The sequence below is a fragment of the Ambystoma mexicanum genome, chromosome 9 (genome assembly GCF_040938575.1).
Source record: "Ambystoma mexicanum isolate Mex_15411 chromosome 9, UKY_AmexF1_1, whole genome shotgun sequence".
NCBI classification, from domain to species: Eukaryota; Metazoa; Chordata; class Amphibia; order Caudata; family Ambystomatidae; genus Ambystoma; species Ambystoma mexicanum.
The window spans coordinates 1,061,843,750-1,061,860,982 of record NC_090931.1 but is presented as its reverse complement, the minus strand read 5'-3'; the positions used below and the strand labels follow the sequence as shown (position 1 = coordinate 1,061,860,982).

At 42.9% G+C, this 17,233-nt stretch overlaps 1 protein-coding gene across 2 annotated transcripts in view; it reads right to left on the bottom strand.

Moving 5' to 3' along the window:
- PLA2R1 (phospholipase A2 receptor 1) overlaps positions 1-17,233 on the bottom strand; it is a 1,951,179-nt gene that overhangs the window by 1,054,606 nt on the left and 879,340 nt on the right. For both annotated transcript variants that reach the window (XM_069616352.1, XM_069616351.1), the window contains one exon: positions 11,686-11,770. In XM_069616352.1, coding sequence (XP_069472453.1) covers positions 11,686-11,770 — 85 coding nt within the window. The remainder of the gene's footprint in view (positions 1-11,685; positions 11,771-17,233) is intronic.

Sequence of the window (17,233 nt, the reverse complement as noted above, 5' to 3'; positions counted from 1 at the left end):
ATCATCATATAAAGTAACCATCAATCTTATCATGGAGCAGAGGGCCATTAATCAACTCCCAAAGTACCTGGTAAAATTACCCTCGAATAGACAGAGGAATGTATTTTTAAGGCTAAGGCTAAAAATTCTCCCCACAAAATAAGTTCTGTGGACCAGAAGGGATAAGGCTGTTTTGTCGCCCTCTATTGCAGGTACTGTAAGGCTCAGGTAGAAACAACAAAACACCTTCTGTTGGCTTGTGAGGCCCTAACTGAGACGAGGAAGAAGTTTCTAAGTGACGTAGTTTCGGAGTATAGGACCTTAACAAGCGAGGAATGGTGGGATGGGTCCTTGTTGGGAGAAAGGGTACCTGTGGTACTAAAAATATTGAAGTTTATTGAAGTTTATTGAAGAGGGAAGGGGATCGGGACTGATATCCCTATGGAACAGGGTATTAGGAGTGAAAGGGAGAAGGTTCCTGCGATTTAACGGGATTGTCATGATGGTTAACCATAATGTATTTTGTTTATCCTCTTGTGGCTCCTTTTTACTTTTGTCCCCCCGCTTTTGTCTCTTAAGGTTTTTAAAGAATATGTAAGGATTGGTTGCTGGTTTTTTTCTCTTTCCTTCTTTTTTGTGGGAGGAAATGAATCATGAAAGGTTTGTAATAAACCGTAAAACGTTTATTAAAAATAAAAAATAAAAGAAAGATATTAATGAACTTAGAGCTATTGACAGACCATCCAAGTGATTGGGTCAGGCAGAAGCCTAAGCTAGTGGTCATTGCTCTGGCCTCTCTTTTTAGTTCAGTGTTCCAAAGTGGTTGGGCCAGAGTAGTTGGATAGGATTATGGGTCAAATACTGTTTTCTTGACAAGCACCATTAGTTTTAATTTATAGGTAGGCAATATCCCTCAAAGTAATAGGACAAGTTAGGAGCCTTAAAAATATGCCAATCGTTGGTCCAAGTCCTTCTTATGGTTCGCCGCAATACCTTTATATAAGTAATCGAGTAGGCAAGATATTGGTATATGGTTCCCATAATTCACCCCAATTTTCCAAGCAAATGATTACATTTGTATCTGGTTTTCAAGTGTTCATGGTGGGACATCCAGAATGGGTGAAATTAGTTCATCAATGATAAACAAACTAAGGCGTGATGACTAAATACAGATTTAATTTAGATTTTACATATGAAAATGCATATAGGAGAATAGTATTGTTTTCTGGGCACAATGAGAAAATCACAAATGTTGTGAGAAATTTCCCAATATGAAGGATGTTTTTTGATTTGGTCTGTTTTTTCGTTCAATTGAGGGGAGTCAGATTGAATATTGAGAGTGACTGTAAGTATTTACATAGTCTCCTGATGAGGAAGATGGGCATGAATAGGCAATTTCCTTGCCACTACCACAACATGCTATCCATAGAAACAAAGGCTACATAGGATTATCAAGAGGTGAGAGGCATATTACTAGGCCTTGATGCCAGAAGGGTGGTTGCTCTACTGGCAAGCTCCATGCACAGATTGCCGCAGCTGCTCTGAACGTTGTCAGTGTTTGGATACATTGGATGCTGGCAGTGTGGATCTGAAGGAATGAGAGTTCTGAGCCTGGTGATACATTTTTGGGAGCTTGACCAGATCTATAGCATAACAGTGTGGCATCAGCCCCACGGCTTGGATATATGGCACTGATTTCTGGTTGCCAATGCGAGGCCTTGGCTGTGCCAGATAACCCACACCCCAGTAATAGTTACTTCTTGCTGCAGAGCACCAGGACTTCTGGCTGAACAGCACAGGCTGTGAATGCTTGAGGGTTGCTCTCGATGTTGCTGTTCAGCGGTCCAGTTGCTTGTAGATGGTGTTGGAGCTGGATCCAGGGCACGACCACCTTGTTTTCTTAGGGGATGGAGGAGCTGCTGTGGTGCGGAGGCGGGCAGTTGGCAGTGGCATTCTTTTCCCAAGAACGGAGCCCTTATGAAGTAACCTTAAGGAGATCAATAGACAAAATTGTAGTTTCCCGTATTGAGGTTTTAAGGCAAGATGTCTAGAAGGTAAGTTCACAGGGAGTCTAAGAAATTGAACGTTCTTGCCACAAGGAGATCCCGGCAGAGCGAAGACCAAGATGCTGCTGGTACACCCTCAAAATTAATCTCCCTTAGGGAGAGGCAATTATGGAGATGCTTTACAAGATTGAGAAGGCTATTCCCAAAACTGAGGCCAAGCTAAATGAGGATGTGCTACAGCTGGCGGGCCAGAAGAACAAGGTGGAACACAAAACAACTATAGTGCAGATAACATTCTTGGAGAATGAATGAGATACACATTTGACAACTGTTACATCTTCATTGGTCAGTGAAAATAAGGAGCTGCACACACTTGCAGAGGTTGGAGAACACCACAGGGCATTGTGTATGAGCTGGAATGATTCTCCATGGGAGTTTGGTGGATCAGTGCCTATTCCACCTGACTATAAAGGGTGTTCAGTTCTGAGCTAGACACTTTGTAACTAGTCCTCATCAGCTTACAAAGGGGCATTGTTAGTGGAGGTGTACCTGGGCTTCTGAAGGGTGCTGGCACGACTATAATTGTTCAATTGAGATGCAATGCTGAAAGGACAAACATTTTTGATATGCAGTTGTATGGTGAGATGAGAGTTTTCCCTTTCCCTGAAATAAGTGCTACTACTAATTATAGTAGGAGAGAATTTCACCCTATTCAGAGTGCTCTTGTGGAACAGGGGTTGAGGGCGTTCCTTTATTCCCGGTGAAATTGAAAGTAATCAGGGGCACAGACATTTGAATTTTATAGCCCTAATAATGCAAACACCTTTTTGGATTAATTGCAGGAAGATATTAGCGGGGACTGAGAAGTGACTGAGTATGTTGCTTCTGCAGGAGCCGGGGTATGGCTTGACTTCTATAACCCAAGGCTGGTGGGGATAGTGGCATAAATCTGGGCATGTATAAATCTGGCCAGCGCCTAAACATCCCTTCAATCTTTTGAGGTTGATAAATTGAGTACCATTACATTTGGTAGTAATTCCAATGTTGTTACAGCACTAAGAAGTGGGAGGGTTCAAGCATGAAGCCCTATACATAAACAAGTGATATAATAACATATTATCGTAGCATTAGGCACATTCTAGACCACAATAGCATCAATATCGAGTATTTTGGAATGCCAAAAATGATAGGCCATAGAAAGATAAAACAGTCAAGATGATTTTATATAAGAAGCTCTTGAAGTGGAGTATCTGGTCTGCCTGCCCTAAATAGGCAAACCTTACTCTCTACCTGTACCCTTTGCGGAAAAAGCACACCAGTCACTGAAAGAAAGCCAAAACCTACATGAAATGAGGAAGGTTCCTGGCAGGGGGAATTGTGGTGAGAATGTCAAACTGCAGCCTGCATTAAATGCAATGTGCACACATTTCACCTGAATAGAATCTGTAACAAACACAGTTTCTGTGTGCTGCACATCCCCAGCGTCAGGCCTAATGTTGCTCTGTGCAGGGAAGGGTAACGGGAGTGAAGGCAGGCTTTATGGAAGGGGTCCGACCAGACCTTCCTAAAGACTCCACTGCACCAGCAACAGCCACTACTGTACTCCAAAAACTAGAAATACTTCCAGAAACCAGTTATGCTCTGTCACCAAGCAACCAGCCTGGTGAGGTTACGCACATGGTAATAATGGGGCATGACTCTGACCCAGAGGAAGCCTATGGATTCTGAGTCTGTGCCTCATGAATTTCCAGACTCTGGAACTGAAGATTATGAAATGGGATAATAAGTTGATTCAGAATCAGGCCTGGCGTCAGGCTCTTTCAAGCTATTCAGTTAGAATGGGACTTTACTCTTTGTGCCCCACCCTTCGAATTTGACAAGAAAGATGAATAGTTTTTCTTAGGTGGCCATTTGGGGTTAATGCTTCCCTGCTGGCTGCCTTTCTTTGTTTTGCTATGCAGAGGACCTTATAACTGTCCTGTGATAATCTGTAGTTTTAACATCCTCTCTATTGCTACATCCAGGGTTTGCCACAGGGTGAGGTCACAGGGGGTGGAGCGGAAGGTATGCACATATGCACTAAAGAAACATTAGTCCTCACAAATTGTAGGCTGGTGCACTTTAATTGTGCACTGTTTGTATTTGTATTTGTATTTATTTTATTTGTTGGTCAAAGACAGACATTTCCAAAACTGTTCATTAATCACAGACAGGTTTCACCCGTCTTTTAGCTCTTTGGAGTGGGGTATGTAATATTCTGGGAAATTAGTAGAGTTCAACAGTGGAACTCATCAAGCTATCCAATCTTAAAGCTAAAACCAGTGAAATCACTAATTCAATTTTCAGTAGGAAACGTGTTCTCCCATTATAATTTATGCACCCCGCAGCTCCCTCCCCTAATAGAAGTCCTTTACGTAGGTTGCACTGAATTCACTCTTCCCATTCCTTGTGATACATGGATTTTGTGATCAGATATGTGCTCCCGGGATGTGAAAAAAAACTTGCCAACTGAAACTTGGCTTGTGGCCTAAAAAACATGTTTACCATTTTTCAACTACCCTTTTGCATTTTAAATCCTAAGACTATGCCAGATCAATGGCTTTTTATTATGAACATAAACATGCAGGTTTTCAAAGCTGTAGGTAAGAGGGGCCACCAGCAATTGCTTTCGGATCCCCCACTCCTCGATGGCCCAAAGAATGGTGGTGGGGACGATGGAGGCTGAGCTTCCGTGTCGAACTTCCATTCCTTACAACTGTTGCTTGTCCAGCCCTGGTTAGTTTGGGCTTTTTAACAGGACTTCACTGAAGGACACGCAGAGTGCTTATAAATTGAGTGGCTGAAGGCAGGCTTGGTAAGACATTTTATGATACCAGCAACAACTCCAATTAAGTCATTAACGCTCAAAAGACTGCTTTGAAAAAACCCTGGCAGGCACTTCGACTGCAAAGTCTGATGGTAAGGCTTGGTTAAAACGAGCACAAAGATTTCCCATAAGAGAGAAGTTTTGGGCGGGGAGTGACACAGATGGGTTGGAATGGCCCTTTGGCAGTCAATGGGTGGGCTCATAACCAAACAACACCTATACACTGTGTGTCCTTCCTCATATGCCAATCCTCCCTATCTGTAGTCTATTGCAATATGTTTACAGGTAGATGAATACAGCTTTCATTGCTTTGGTCCCTCGCTCACCCCAATATCGCATAAGTGAAAAACGTTACTCACTAAGACGACCATACAGGCCGTATCCCAGGCAGGTACAGCAGGAAATGGATTTAATGTACTAAAGAGGGCAAGAATAAACAAAATCACTGTGAACTGACACACGTACATGGAATAGACACGAAGCAAATATGCACTCACCAGGAAGAAACATGGACACTAGGTCAAATATGCATTTATACATGAAGGATATTGATTGCAACCACAAATACACGAAGAACATAACAAGCGATGTATATGCTGATTGCAACACATATTATATACGTATATAGTTCACTAATTTAATTTATTTATTGTGCATTTGTAAGGCGCTTATACATCAAGTAAATTGTGTTTCAAAGCGTCCACAGGATAGTAGGGAGGGAACATGGGAAAGAAAAGCAAATATAACAATGAAAGATATAGGCGGTCCTTCTAGGCCTTGTGAGCATTTAGAACGTGCAAGTGCAGAGAGTAGTGCAGAGAGAAACACGATAGTAACGGGGGGCCATCTTTTCCAAAATGAAAGTCACAGCACACATTAAATGAACAGGAGGCCTTGAGACTCCAGGAAGATCGAAGCTGCTGAATCTACTGAAAACCAGACCTGTGCAGGGTGCAGACAGTAGATGCGTGGACCCAGCCAAGGTTACTGAGAAATTAGGGAGGGTTTGGGTGGCTCGGAGAGAACATAAGATAATAATTCTCAAGACACAATACATATTTTTCTAAGATTAATTAAAGAACAACCAGCCTTTGAATGCCATGTGCAGAATAATTATAAGCTAAAGGATCAACCATGTCCCTAGTGGCCAAGAAAGTAATAACACTTGCACTTATATTAGGTAAACTACCTATAAACGCAGGGTAAATAATTCAGAATGCGGTCCTCAGAATGAGGCGCCTGGCAAGGTTAACTACAAAGAGCATGCTCTGGCTCATGGCCTAGGAATGAGGGATAGTATCTTTTTTAATTGAAAGGAAAGCAGTTCCTGTGCCTCTCTCCCCCACTCCCATCCGGGCTCATGCGTTGAGGAGCTGTCAATTACCCAAGGTTTGTCAGTAAGATGCCAACCAATGAAATCTCCCAATGCTCTGCCGCCCAGTACAGGTTGCACTAACCAATCACATATTGTAGAGATGACATGTATTCACTATTATCAATTTAGAGGTGGTCTCAGCTGGAGCCATCAGATATGTAACATCCAATTAGAAGACTAACCGCTATATATTGTACATATAGTCAATTCCCTTAACCAATCCCTTCACCTCATTGGTTTTTGCAACCAAGATTATATTATGATGTCAGTAGTGATGTGTTTTTTTGGTTCATAATCCGTTGTTTTGCAAGAGAACTCTGAGAGAGATGCGAGATTCCTAATGCTTGTATGCTGTCCCTGCGTTATGTTGGATTGTTAATAAAGCAGGTTTTGCCATTCCCTTTAGCTATTTCCATTATTGAGTGCAGGATTCCCGGCCTCCCGTTTCTGCTTAAACTGGGGTTTTCCAGATCATCTTAGCAAATAGTTTAGCCTTATAGGTGTCGTAAGCGACACCCAATAGCCCAAACTAAAAATGTCTGTAAATTGCAAGACATATATATTAATTTGGTGAGGCTGGCTGTTTCTGTATTCCATCTCGTGCACATCTTCTGAAGCAGACCTGGGAGTTTCCTGGGTCAGCCCTGGTCCTCAGGACAGAAGAGCTTTCTGTGCTGATGCCGTGAGCTTTTCTTTTACAAAGGGTGTCTCCCTGAGCTGGCACAGTGATGGAGCCAGACTCAATTTATTTGTGAAGGGTGAGCTTTTGTCTGCTGCCATGTTGAATGTTTAAATGTAAATAGTCTGCTCTCCGAGGTGAGAAATCTCACAGGATCTTGGTAGTCTCCCTTTCCCATCAGAGTCCACGGCTTAGCACTCAGACATCAAGGCAGAGTGCTGCCTTCTTCCTGCAACCTCCTCAAAGTGGGAGGCTTAAGCCCTCCCAAAGCAGGGGATGGCCTTATTTAAGTGAAAAGCTCTCAGCTCCCGTGCGCGTGCCAGGGGTGCCAAATTTTGTTTCACCCAAGGAGCTGCCAGAGCAAAGGTCATCCCTGCCTGCATTTAATGTAGGCCAGTCTATCCAAGGAACAACAATTGTCTTTGATTTACACTTGATGCACAGACAGTTATTGGGCATCAAGTGTAAAGCAAACATGGCAAGTGATATTATCCGAAGATGCCAATCTTTCACAATGGGCTTCAGGGTCACTTATTCATTGCTCACACTCCCATGGGCCGGAACTTCAAACATGTGCCTAATGTGTACATCTCTGCCCACCCCACTAAAAGGACAACATGCACTGTGAACCCATGAAAGTAGGGACAATTCCTTATGGGCCTATGGGAAGTGTGACACCCAAGGGAAGGGAACCATACCTCTTTGGCTGAAAAGGTGAATAAAGTGTGGAAAGCACAGATTAGAAAAGAACCCTGTGGGTGTGTGGAATCCAGGGCAAGGATTGGTTAATAACATATGCTGGGAAAATAACTGTGACTTTAAGCTGGGAAGAAGCTGAGTAACTCAGGGGGAGAGAAGCCCCCCTCCTGAGGATTGTGGAATTTTGTGGAACTTTGATCATTTGTTTGTTTGTACACCATGTTTTTTACTTTGTGTGCGAACATTGGAAAAACTACAGATGTGAAGCTGAAAGACTTTATCCCTTTGCGCATTTCTTTGAGTTTAGCTTGTAAGGGCCAGGATAGGATTTTGGAAACAGGACGGAGAACTATTTATTTTTGGAAATTCTGACACTGACATCCTTTAGTATCATTGAGGCAGGCAAACCCCTCATAGTGATCGGGTGAGATAGGTCTTTCTCCACCCATTCCTTTACTTTAATAAACGTCTATAGCAATCATCACAATGCCTCTGTGTCTGAGTCTTACTCCTGATTCATTACAACACATTATCTTAAATTGTGTTCTTTCCTTGACCTGTAGCTAGTGAAGGGCCTTAAGTATGAGTGTGATGTGAGAAATGTACCAAAGGCCAAGTTGAGGCTTTCGCTATGGCTTTGGGCCCTCTTGAGCTTACTCTGTGATGTGCTGGGAACTCAGGATATATAGAGTTACAGTTTTGCCAGCATGATATTACCATAGCTAACCCTAAAGTTATTTTCTGATTCAGTTGTGGGATAGGGGATGTGTTAAGTTGAAGGAGTTTATGAAATATGTTTTATGACCGTGTTTACTTGTTTGCCAAGAGAGAGGACATAATCAAAGTTCATGAAAAGGCTACAAACCTTTGGGTGGTGAGTATAATCGGTCAGCCCAGTGATAGGGAAGAGGAGTAGGATTGACTAGACCCAAGAATATTGTTTCTTTGATCAGTTTAGGCAGAGCCAGGCTTGGTGCAGCCATTGTTACACTTGAAAAGATAGTCCATCAATAGTCGATGATCCCCAGATCCTGCTTGTAAGTTAACATTCATCTGCGTACACGTGGTAATCAATGTTAAAGGTTTAAAAAAACAAACAAAGGGGTCAGGTACAAAGTGAATGAAATTGGTGGTTTTGAACGGCAACAGTCTCCACCTAATCCAGACGATTGCTGTGCCTTCGAACTCAGAAAACCTACAGAGGCATTCAAACAGTATTTCACATTCAATGTGATCTAAAGTATAAATAGGTCATAAGGGCACTCAGCCCTGATCTCAGGTAGTAAGCATCTGCTTTCAAATGTCTCATAATGTGTTTCCATGTCACACCATAGGCTGAATCGAGAGTAGTAATCATTATATATGCTGTTAGATTTTACATGGAATGGCTTCTTAGTGGTCCACAAAACATACAAAGCTCTGAAGATGCACGTAGAGTCATATCTAGGTCTGTTGTATAGAAAATATATTTCAATTACTATGTTATGGTATGTTATCTTAATATTTTTTATACAGCACAAGTCACTACCTAGTGATTGTATAATACTGAGCCTTGTCTGGATATTGGGGCTTTGTGCCCTGCCAGGGTTATGCCAGAATATTATTTCTAGCTAGAAATGAAAAAAAATGAGTAGTTGCGAGGGAAGAAGAAGAAGGAGTAGGAAGGAGGCAAAACTGACAAAGAAATGGCTCAGTAAAAGGGAGTTAAAGGGAGGGTGTGTATGACAGTCGTTCCAGCAGTGCATATGCAGTCAGTGCTAATTCGATCAAACATAGATTGGTTGAGAGAAGAGTACAAAATCTGTCCACAAAGCTGAGCAATTTGTCATGAAAGCCATTTGTAGTACACTACAGGTGGGGTACTAGAGGTATGACAAACATAATTATAATTGTACATATTTCTTTCTCAGTCTACCTAGCCTCTTTCTCAATCTACCTAACTCTACTCTCCGCCCTCTCCAACTTATCCAAAACAGGACCACAAGACTTATCCTTGGCCTTTAGCCCAGGGACTGCATCTCTCCGGCTCTGAAATCCCTCCCCTGGTTCCCTGTGGCTGCAAGGATCAAGTTCAAGACCCTCTGCATTGTCCACAAGGCTATCTGGGTCTGGGGTCTGTACTATCTCCAACGCTCTCTTCCTAAGTGCCTTCCTTCTAGACCTCTCTGCTCATCTACTTCCAATTCTCTGCTGACGAGTCGCTTCTCCAAGCAGAAACTGGATGGTAGATCTCTTTCCTCTGCAGGGTCATCCCTCTGGAATGGCCTTGAGCCGGACCTCCATAATTGTATATACATTTGTGAAAGGTTCAATAGAACTAAAACACAATTTTAAAAAAAGTTCTGGAGATCCTCAAGACCTTCCTTTTCTCCTCGTCCTTCTTTCTGCCTCTCTCCTACTAACCTTTCCCCTCCTCCTTTTCTATCTGCCTTCCTTCTGCTATCCTTCCCTTCCTCCTGCTCAGTTACGTTAACTGGCTGCCTAGTCTCCTCCGAGTCATATAGGAGACCTGTCCCCTGACCCCCCCTGTCCAGTCCCTACCACTTGCTTAGGGCCCTCCTGCACTGCCATCTGGCCTTCCTTGCACTTCTGGGGCTTGTTCGCCTTGGAGGCCGTGCCTTCCTTGCACTTATCTCAGGACACTGTTGCGATGGGTGCACTTCTCCCCTTTCCTCTCCCCTGCACTTCTTGTCTGCACACTTTCACGATCTAAATGATACTAGGCCCAGTAAGACCGTTTGTCTTGATCTCCCCTGTTTTACCCTCCCTGCCTGGTTGCGCCTTGAAACACTTGTGTGTAGGTGCATTATAAATAACCTATCAATCAATCAATCAATTAAATACTGTAAAGCCAGACCTAACCTCGACTGAGGTTTGATCATGACTTAGCATTGAACTGATAACTTTTTTCAAAAGCAAACCCACCTACAGGACTATTGATCTATGCAAAGCTATGGAATGGAGAGCCTCCCCTTCCGTTCCCCCTCACTCTTCACTAGTCTCTTGGCACAAACCATTATATTATCCTAAGACCTCAGCTTTACTCTATGGCATCTCCTTTCTCCCTCTTCTCCTTCATCTCCAGGCCTTGCTCATGCTGCAGCAAGTGGAAATATACCAATACACCGGACTGCAAGAAAGACAATATTCAATTTTTTCATTTTCACTTCATAAACTACATTGCCCTCCTCCAATTATGTCAACCTATACTTAAAAGTGCTTCCTATCTGTGTGGCGCAGCAATTCTAGGTCCCTGTGTATGTCCTGCTTGTTCATGTGTATCCATTAACTTACTTCATCTGGGTGAAAATACACCAACATTAATCTGCAGCTGCAGGCATAGGACTCCTTGTGCAAATACGCTGCATCGGAGACATTGCAGTCATAAGCCACCGACAGGCATTCAGTCACCCTGCCCAGCTTCCTTCCCTCCGTGCTGCGCCCATGATACAAAAATGTGGCCCAGCTATCTGGCAGCGTCTACTCCTGAGTGTCTGTTATATACAAGCACGACTAGGCTAGCAACGCCAGATTTGCTCCATCGCTCTACTCCAACCTTTCTCCTGCTATCCCCCCTATCTTTGCGCTGCACCCCGTAGAATACAGCTGAGTCCCATGAAAAGTATTGTCCAGCTGTACACATATGGTCCTCTCAAGTCCATATAAGACCTCTCAAGCCAGCTATCTATCCTCCCTTTACCTCCAACTATCCACATAATCTCTTCCTCTCTGACACTACTGCTGCATGTGCTATTCTCCTTCCTTTAGCCACTTGGACCATGTTCCCCAGAAGAGAGACCCGCCCACAGCGCTTCGATGCCATAACATATGGCAGGGGGCATTATAAAAAAGCAAGATAACATAACATACATCCTTTGGTATGAGGCTTCTTTCGGGAAACATGTCAAATGTGTTGCAAACAGCTATGCCTCTGAAGAACATTATTCAAAATGGATTTCTACTCAGAGAAACATTTAACAATCAAATCACTTCCATATTCAGCAGTATATGTACACACGTAGTCTTTTAAACTCTATCCCATTGTAGAAAACTTGGAATATGTAGCAATTATGGTACTTACTGGTGATCCATCTGACCACTCCCATGAGCCTCCAGATGAAGGGCTTCTTTTGCTTAAACCAATCCAAAACCGTCTTCTTTCTGTTCTGAGATATAAAGAGTGTCAATTATACAATCATTGTCTCTAAACACCATTGAATGGCAATGTTGGAAGAACAGTATTTAAGTAATACAAAGTATAACAAACTCGAAACCAGTAGTTCTTTCCTTCACTTGAAAAAGTGAACATAAAAGATAGTATTCACAATGTACTTAAGACAGTAATACTTTTCGGGACTAAATTTCGAGTTCCTGGTAGTTTCAAAAGCTGCCATAAAATAATTATTTTAGGTTTACCCATTTGTTTGATATTTTTTATGGATCGTCTGAAGGTTTTCCACCTGGTTTTATGCCAGACACATCTTCATGTTGATGTAAAACCAATGGATTCCCATGGAGTATCTGTTTTTAAACTTGATAAAAATAGTCAGACTCCATAGGAATCCATTTGAAATGCTGGCTGCTCTGCATAAATGAAAGAGGATATTTACACTTTTGTAAAACAAAGTATAAAAGAAAGGTTTTACAGTGCTTATGCCCGTTTTAACATTTTTCTTTTACACTACTTCATGCAAATCTTGACATTTGCATGGAGGGGACTGTCAGAAGGCCAACATCGGCTGCACAAAAGACTGAACATGTGAGGAATGATTCACAGCTCTTTATTGAAACACAGGTCAACAAAATGGAATGAAAATAAATGTAGTCCCTCTCACTGGGTGGGATGTCGTCTTACCTTTCCCAGTAGTGTTGCAGATTGTCCAGAGGTTGACTGCTGGGCTCAACTTTCTCTCTAGTCTCGGGATTTCCTTCCTGTTGGCCTGATTACTCCTCCTCTGTCATCAGATCATTCCTCATTCCTCCTTCTCAAAATGCCTTAGGCCAAGCAGGCCTCTTTGTACCTTCCTGTTATTAACTAAGGAGTCACCCTCGCTCTTTCCGTCAGATGTTATGTTGCTATTTCTTCCCTTATAGCCATCTCCTCCAAGATTACCACTTCCTCCTTTGACCTTCTCCCCTTCACCTCTGATGTTACCACTTGATCCTGTGATATTACTACTTCTACTCTGATGTTACCTCCTCACTGTTTGATGGTACCACCTCCTCTAATATTACTTCCTTCTCATCTGATGTTACCACCTCCTTCTCTCTCTTCATCCCCTTTCACCTATGACTGCCTTTTATACTCCAACACTGTCTCGCTACTCGCCACAACCTTCTCCAAAAGGCCATACTGCCTGCCTGTATCTGGGTGTTTTTATTGTATGCTCCCTCCTACCCCTGTGTCACTCTCTTGGTGAGCATCTGCACATGTGACTGATGATTTGGGGAGGGCTGTGACTGGGTGGCCTCTCTATGTGTACATGTGGCTGCTTTGGTTTCAGGGGCAGGGCCAAGTGTATAGGTGTCCCATCCACCATCTTACTTTCTATCTCCTCCCAATACTGGGTGCAGCTTGTCCTTTGCTGAACATCTTGATGTTATCAAGGCATGTTTGGAACACACTGAATAAAACTTGGCCAATATTTTGCTTAAGTGAGTGGGTGAAGATTTGATAATATTGTTTCCTGGGAGACTCCCTTGCTCGGGAACATTGTCAGTGACTTCCTACGCTAGGCTCTAAGCATTTGGGAACATGTGAAATTTCTGCACTGTAGCTGCAGTTCTGCAGATTTTAATGTGGGATCTGCACACTTTATGTGTCAAGTAAGTTTGTAATAGTATCTACATTATATCTACCCTCAGCAAGTACAGGGAAACACTTTCCCTAAAGGAAAAGTCTTTCTTTTAAATGCTATGAATTTGGATCTGTTCATTGATCGCTTCAGGCTCTCTTAGTTGGGGAGATGGTGCAAAGTCTAAAGGGGATTGCAAAGCGGCCAATGTATCAGAGCTAAGTCACACTACTGGGAGTGGGAAGGGTCCAAGCTTCTGGGACTGGACTCAGGTAGAGAACTGTGATTTTCCCCTTCCAGATATCAGTAACCAAGATGGGGTGACCAAGGGATCCTCTCCATTCCTCCCCCATGTCCAACATCTGCTGGCTTGGTGTAGCACCAGGCACGAGTCACAACTTTGCTTTGTCCTAGAACCAGATATGGGACTTCATCACATATCTCCTGCTCTTCTGGCTGGTCCCAAAGATTAACAAGGGGATAACTGCTGAGCGAGTCCACATTGGGCTGGTCATGTGCTGCTTGATTAAGTACTGAAAATGTGTAGACATGTAAGATAAGGAATCACCTCATCACCTTCTGATTTGTCTTTTTGGCTCTCCATAAACAAGTCAGAGGGGCATGATCAGTGATTAGGGTGAACGGTTGACTCGTGAGCTAATAATTTATGGCTTTGAAGGCTCAACGGATAGGCCGGGCACTCAAACGTAAAGGTGTTTTTTTTTAATCCTGGCTGGGGTTTTATACTAATGAACATCACAGGCAGTTCAATCCCATTCTTAGTTTGGGGCAGTACCGGTCCTAGATTGTGAGGGATCTGCCTGCAGGATAAAGGATTCATTGAAGTTTTATTTGATTAGGAGGGAAGAGTGATATATGTACCAGCTTTCTCTGTACTCTCGGATCATTGAATCAGATTGAAATTTGATCTCTTAAACTAATCCATCAGATAGCCTGAAAAAGTTGAAAGGTTCAGAATGAACCTTGGCTAGTAGCCTGCCAGGCCCATAAAGGCTCAGAGTTCCTTCTTTGGTTTTGGAGTGGGCAGTACTTCAATGATGTTCACCTTGGCTGCTTGAGGCTGTACAGGCCCTTTCCTGACTTTAAAGCCCATATTATCAATTGAACACAAGTAAGATACCATTCTGGGAGCATTTCAGAGACTATGGCGCCAAATAAAGATGTTTAAAATATTTGGCTCAGCTGTTACTGAAATGGCTGGTGTCGTACAGATAGGTGCCTGAGAGACGTCATGAGGTTTGAGCAGCACATCCATCCCTCTCTGAAAGTTAGCCAGGGTCCCATGAAGGAGAAAGGAAATAGTGAAACAGTCCCATGTGTATGACGAAGGCCACCTTTACCTAGTCCTCTGAGGCCAATGAGATTTGTAATCACCCTTTTGTGAAACTAAGGGGAGATGTATTTTGTAGGCACAATTCAGTCAATTATCCCATTGATCCTGCATATCATTTCAAGATCTAATCGCCTTATGTAAGTCAATGCAAAACTGCAAAATGTTATAGGGTATAGTCAAAAGGACAATGGTCAACAACTGGTGACTATGGAATTGTTTGATCGTCCAACCTTTAAAATGTTTTTAATTTCATCTGCCACAGCTTTCCAGCAGCCTTCTGGGAGTCAGTAGGTCCAGAGTCGAGCCAAATTTCACAGTGGTGTGTTCAGTGTACAAAGCCATAGGGTCGTCAAGGTCATTCACAGAAGACATCTGTGAACTGCGGAAAGTAGGCTTGCAGGTCCTGTTGTTAGTTGAATGAAAGATTTGCAGGGATCAGCTCTGTTAAAGCGGGTGCCTCAGCCTGAGTTTACAGAGGTGCCATCAAGGAGGCCTGTTTGGGTTGTTGCCATGGCTTCAGACAGCTGAGATTGTAAGCTTGGCTTGTTCTCCAGTGGCTGTCCAGTTGGACCAAGTAGTTGAAATCACTGTAGACCCCTCTCAGCAACAACGCCTCAAAATTACTACCCCTGTTGCACCCCAACACTGTCTTGCAGCTCGCCACATCCTTCGACAACAACCCACTCTGCCTTATGGGAACTGGATGTTTTTATAGTAAAAACAGCCCTCTTCCCCTGGGTGGGTGTCCTGGTGAAGGCCTGCATCTCTAACTGAAAATATGGGGAGGGCTGTTCTTGGCTAACCTCTCTGTGTGCAGCTATGGGTGCTGTTGGTTCAGCTGTACAAAATCTATAACTTTCCAACTTGTCATCTTGGACCTTACTATCTTCTGACCCTCCTTGGTGCTATGTTAAGCTCTTCAGTTTCTTCAGCACCGTTTCCTAGCTAGGAGCACACTGGATAAGCTTTATAGATACTTTGTTTCACTTGGTGTGCAAGGAATTGGATGTATTGTATCCCTGGTAGGAGAATTCCTTGCTGTGAAACTTCCTGTCATTGTCTTTCAGGGTTTGAGAAGTTGTGAACCACAACACTCTATCCATGGTTCTGCAGAGTTCACTACAGGACCCAGGAACCCCTTGAGATGCATTCATTGATGTGTTTAGCGAGTGTGTACCAGCATCTAAATACTCGCTTCATCAACAACTATAGGGTCTTGCGATGACAGTCCTGACAGTGGAAGGATTGGCACATTTCATAGTTCTGTGAAAGACTAGGTTTTTATATTCTGTCTATACATGAAAAGAGCCAGCTGCCCCTTCTAATTACTACAACCATTGGCTAGATGTCTCTAAAAGCCAAATGTTTATGGTTATAGATTGTGTAGCGGTGTTCCCTAATTGTCAAGGTACATGAAAGAAATCATGAGGTAGAGGTCTACTAAAGAAGAACCTCTTTGTGACCGAATGGCCAATATAGCTGTGGCAGATGCATTCGTCTCCACCACAAAAGATTTGAGTTAGGTCAGGATAACTAAGGATTGGTCCAGAAGCAAAGGCTTCGTTTAAAGTGTTATACGCCATGGGGTAGTTTCTCAGACCCCCGATCATAAAAGCAAAGTGTAAAAGAAAGGCGCAAGCCATTAAGCTTTACTTTTACGATCCATGGACTTTCGTGCCTTCTGCAGGCAGAGAATGGATATACATCTCTGGTGCTCTCCTGCTCCACCTTCAAATAGCACAATGGTTTTCCACAAGCATGAATCTTCATATAGGTGGAAAACACAAGTATTCTTATATTGAATCCACTAGACCTTACCACCTGGATTCCATAGAAATCCATTATAAATGCTCTCATCAAATTTTAATTTGTAGACTGCATTCACACTTTTACCAAAACGAGTTGTAAAAGTAAAGATTGCACATAGGTTCTACTGTTTGCATTTCCACTCTGTTTTGGAAATGACAAAAATTGCATTTGGGGGACTGTTGTAAAGTACAGTCTCCAAGCGCACAGGTATGTTTACATGTAAGTTGCTTTATTTGATCACTTCTTAGGTTGCATCTTAAGTCACATATAAAGGAGCAGGAGCCAACGGTGTTGACCACGCAGGCTACAACTTTCCAACTGCCTTGGGTGTAACACCGAGGTCAGAATATTCCACACAGACATTCTGCATTCTCTTCCACTCCACTAATAACATCACATACATGTTCATAAAGACACAGATGCAACATGCCCCCTCTCTTTCCAAAACAGACACACTAAACTTGGCACACTATCAATTCCACACACATTTGACATTCTCCTGGACTCCACCAATGACATCACCCAGGTACACATAAGGACATAGGTACAACATACCACAGCTCCTTCCAACCATACTCAAACACAAACTAACATCTGCACACCTATTGTGTCGTCATAATATTTTGCCACACACTGCATAACATCTTGCAACAAAGAGGTGATGGCTGGAA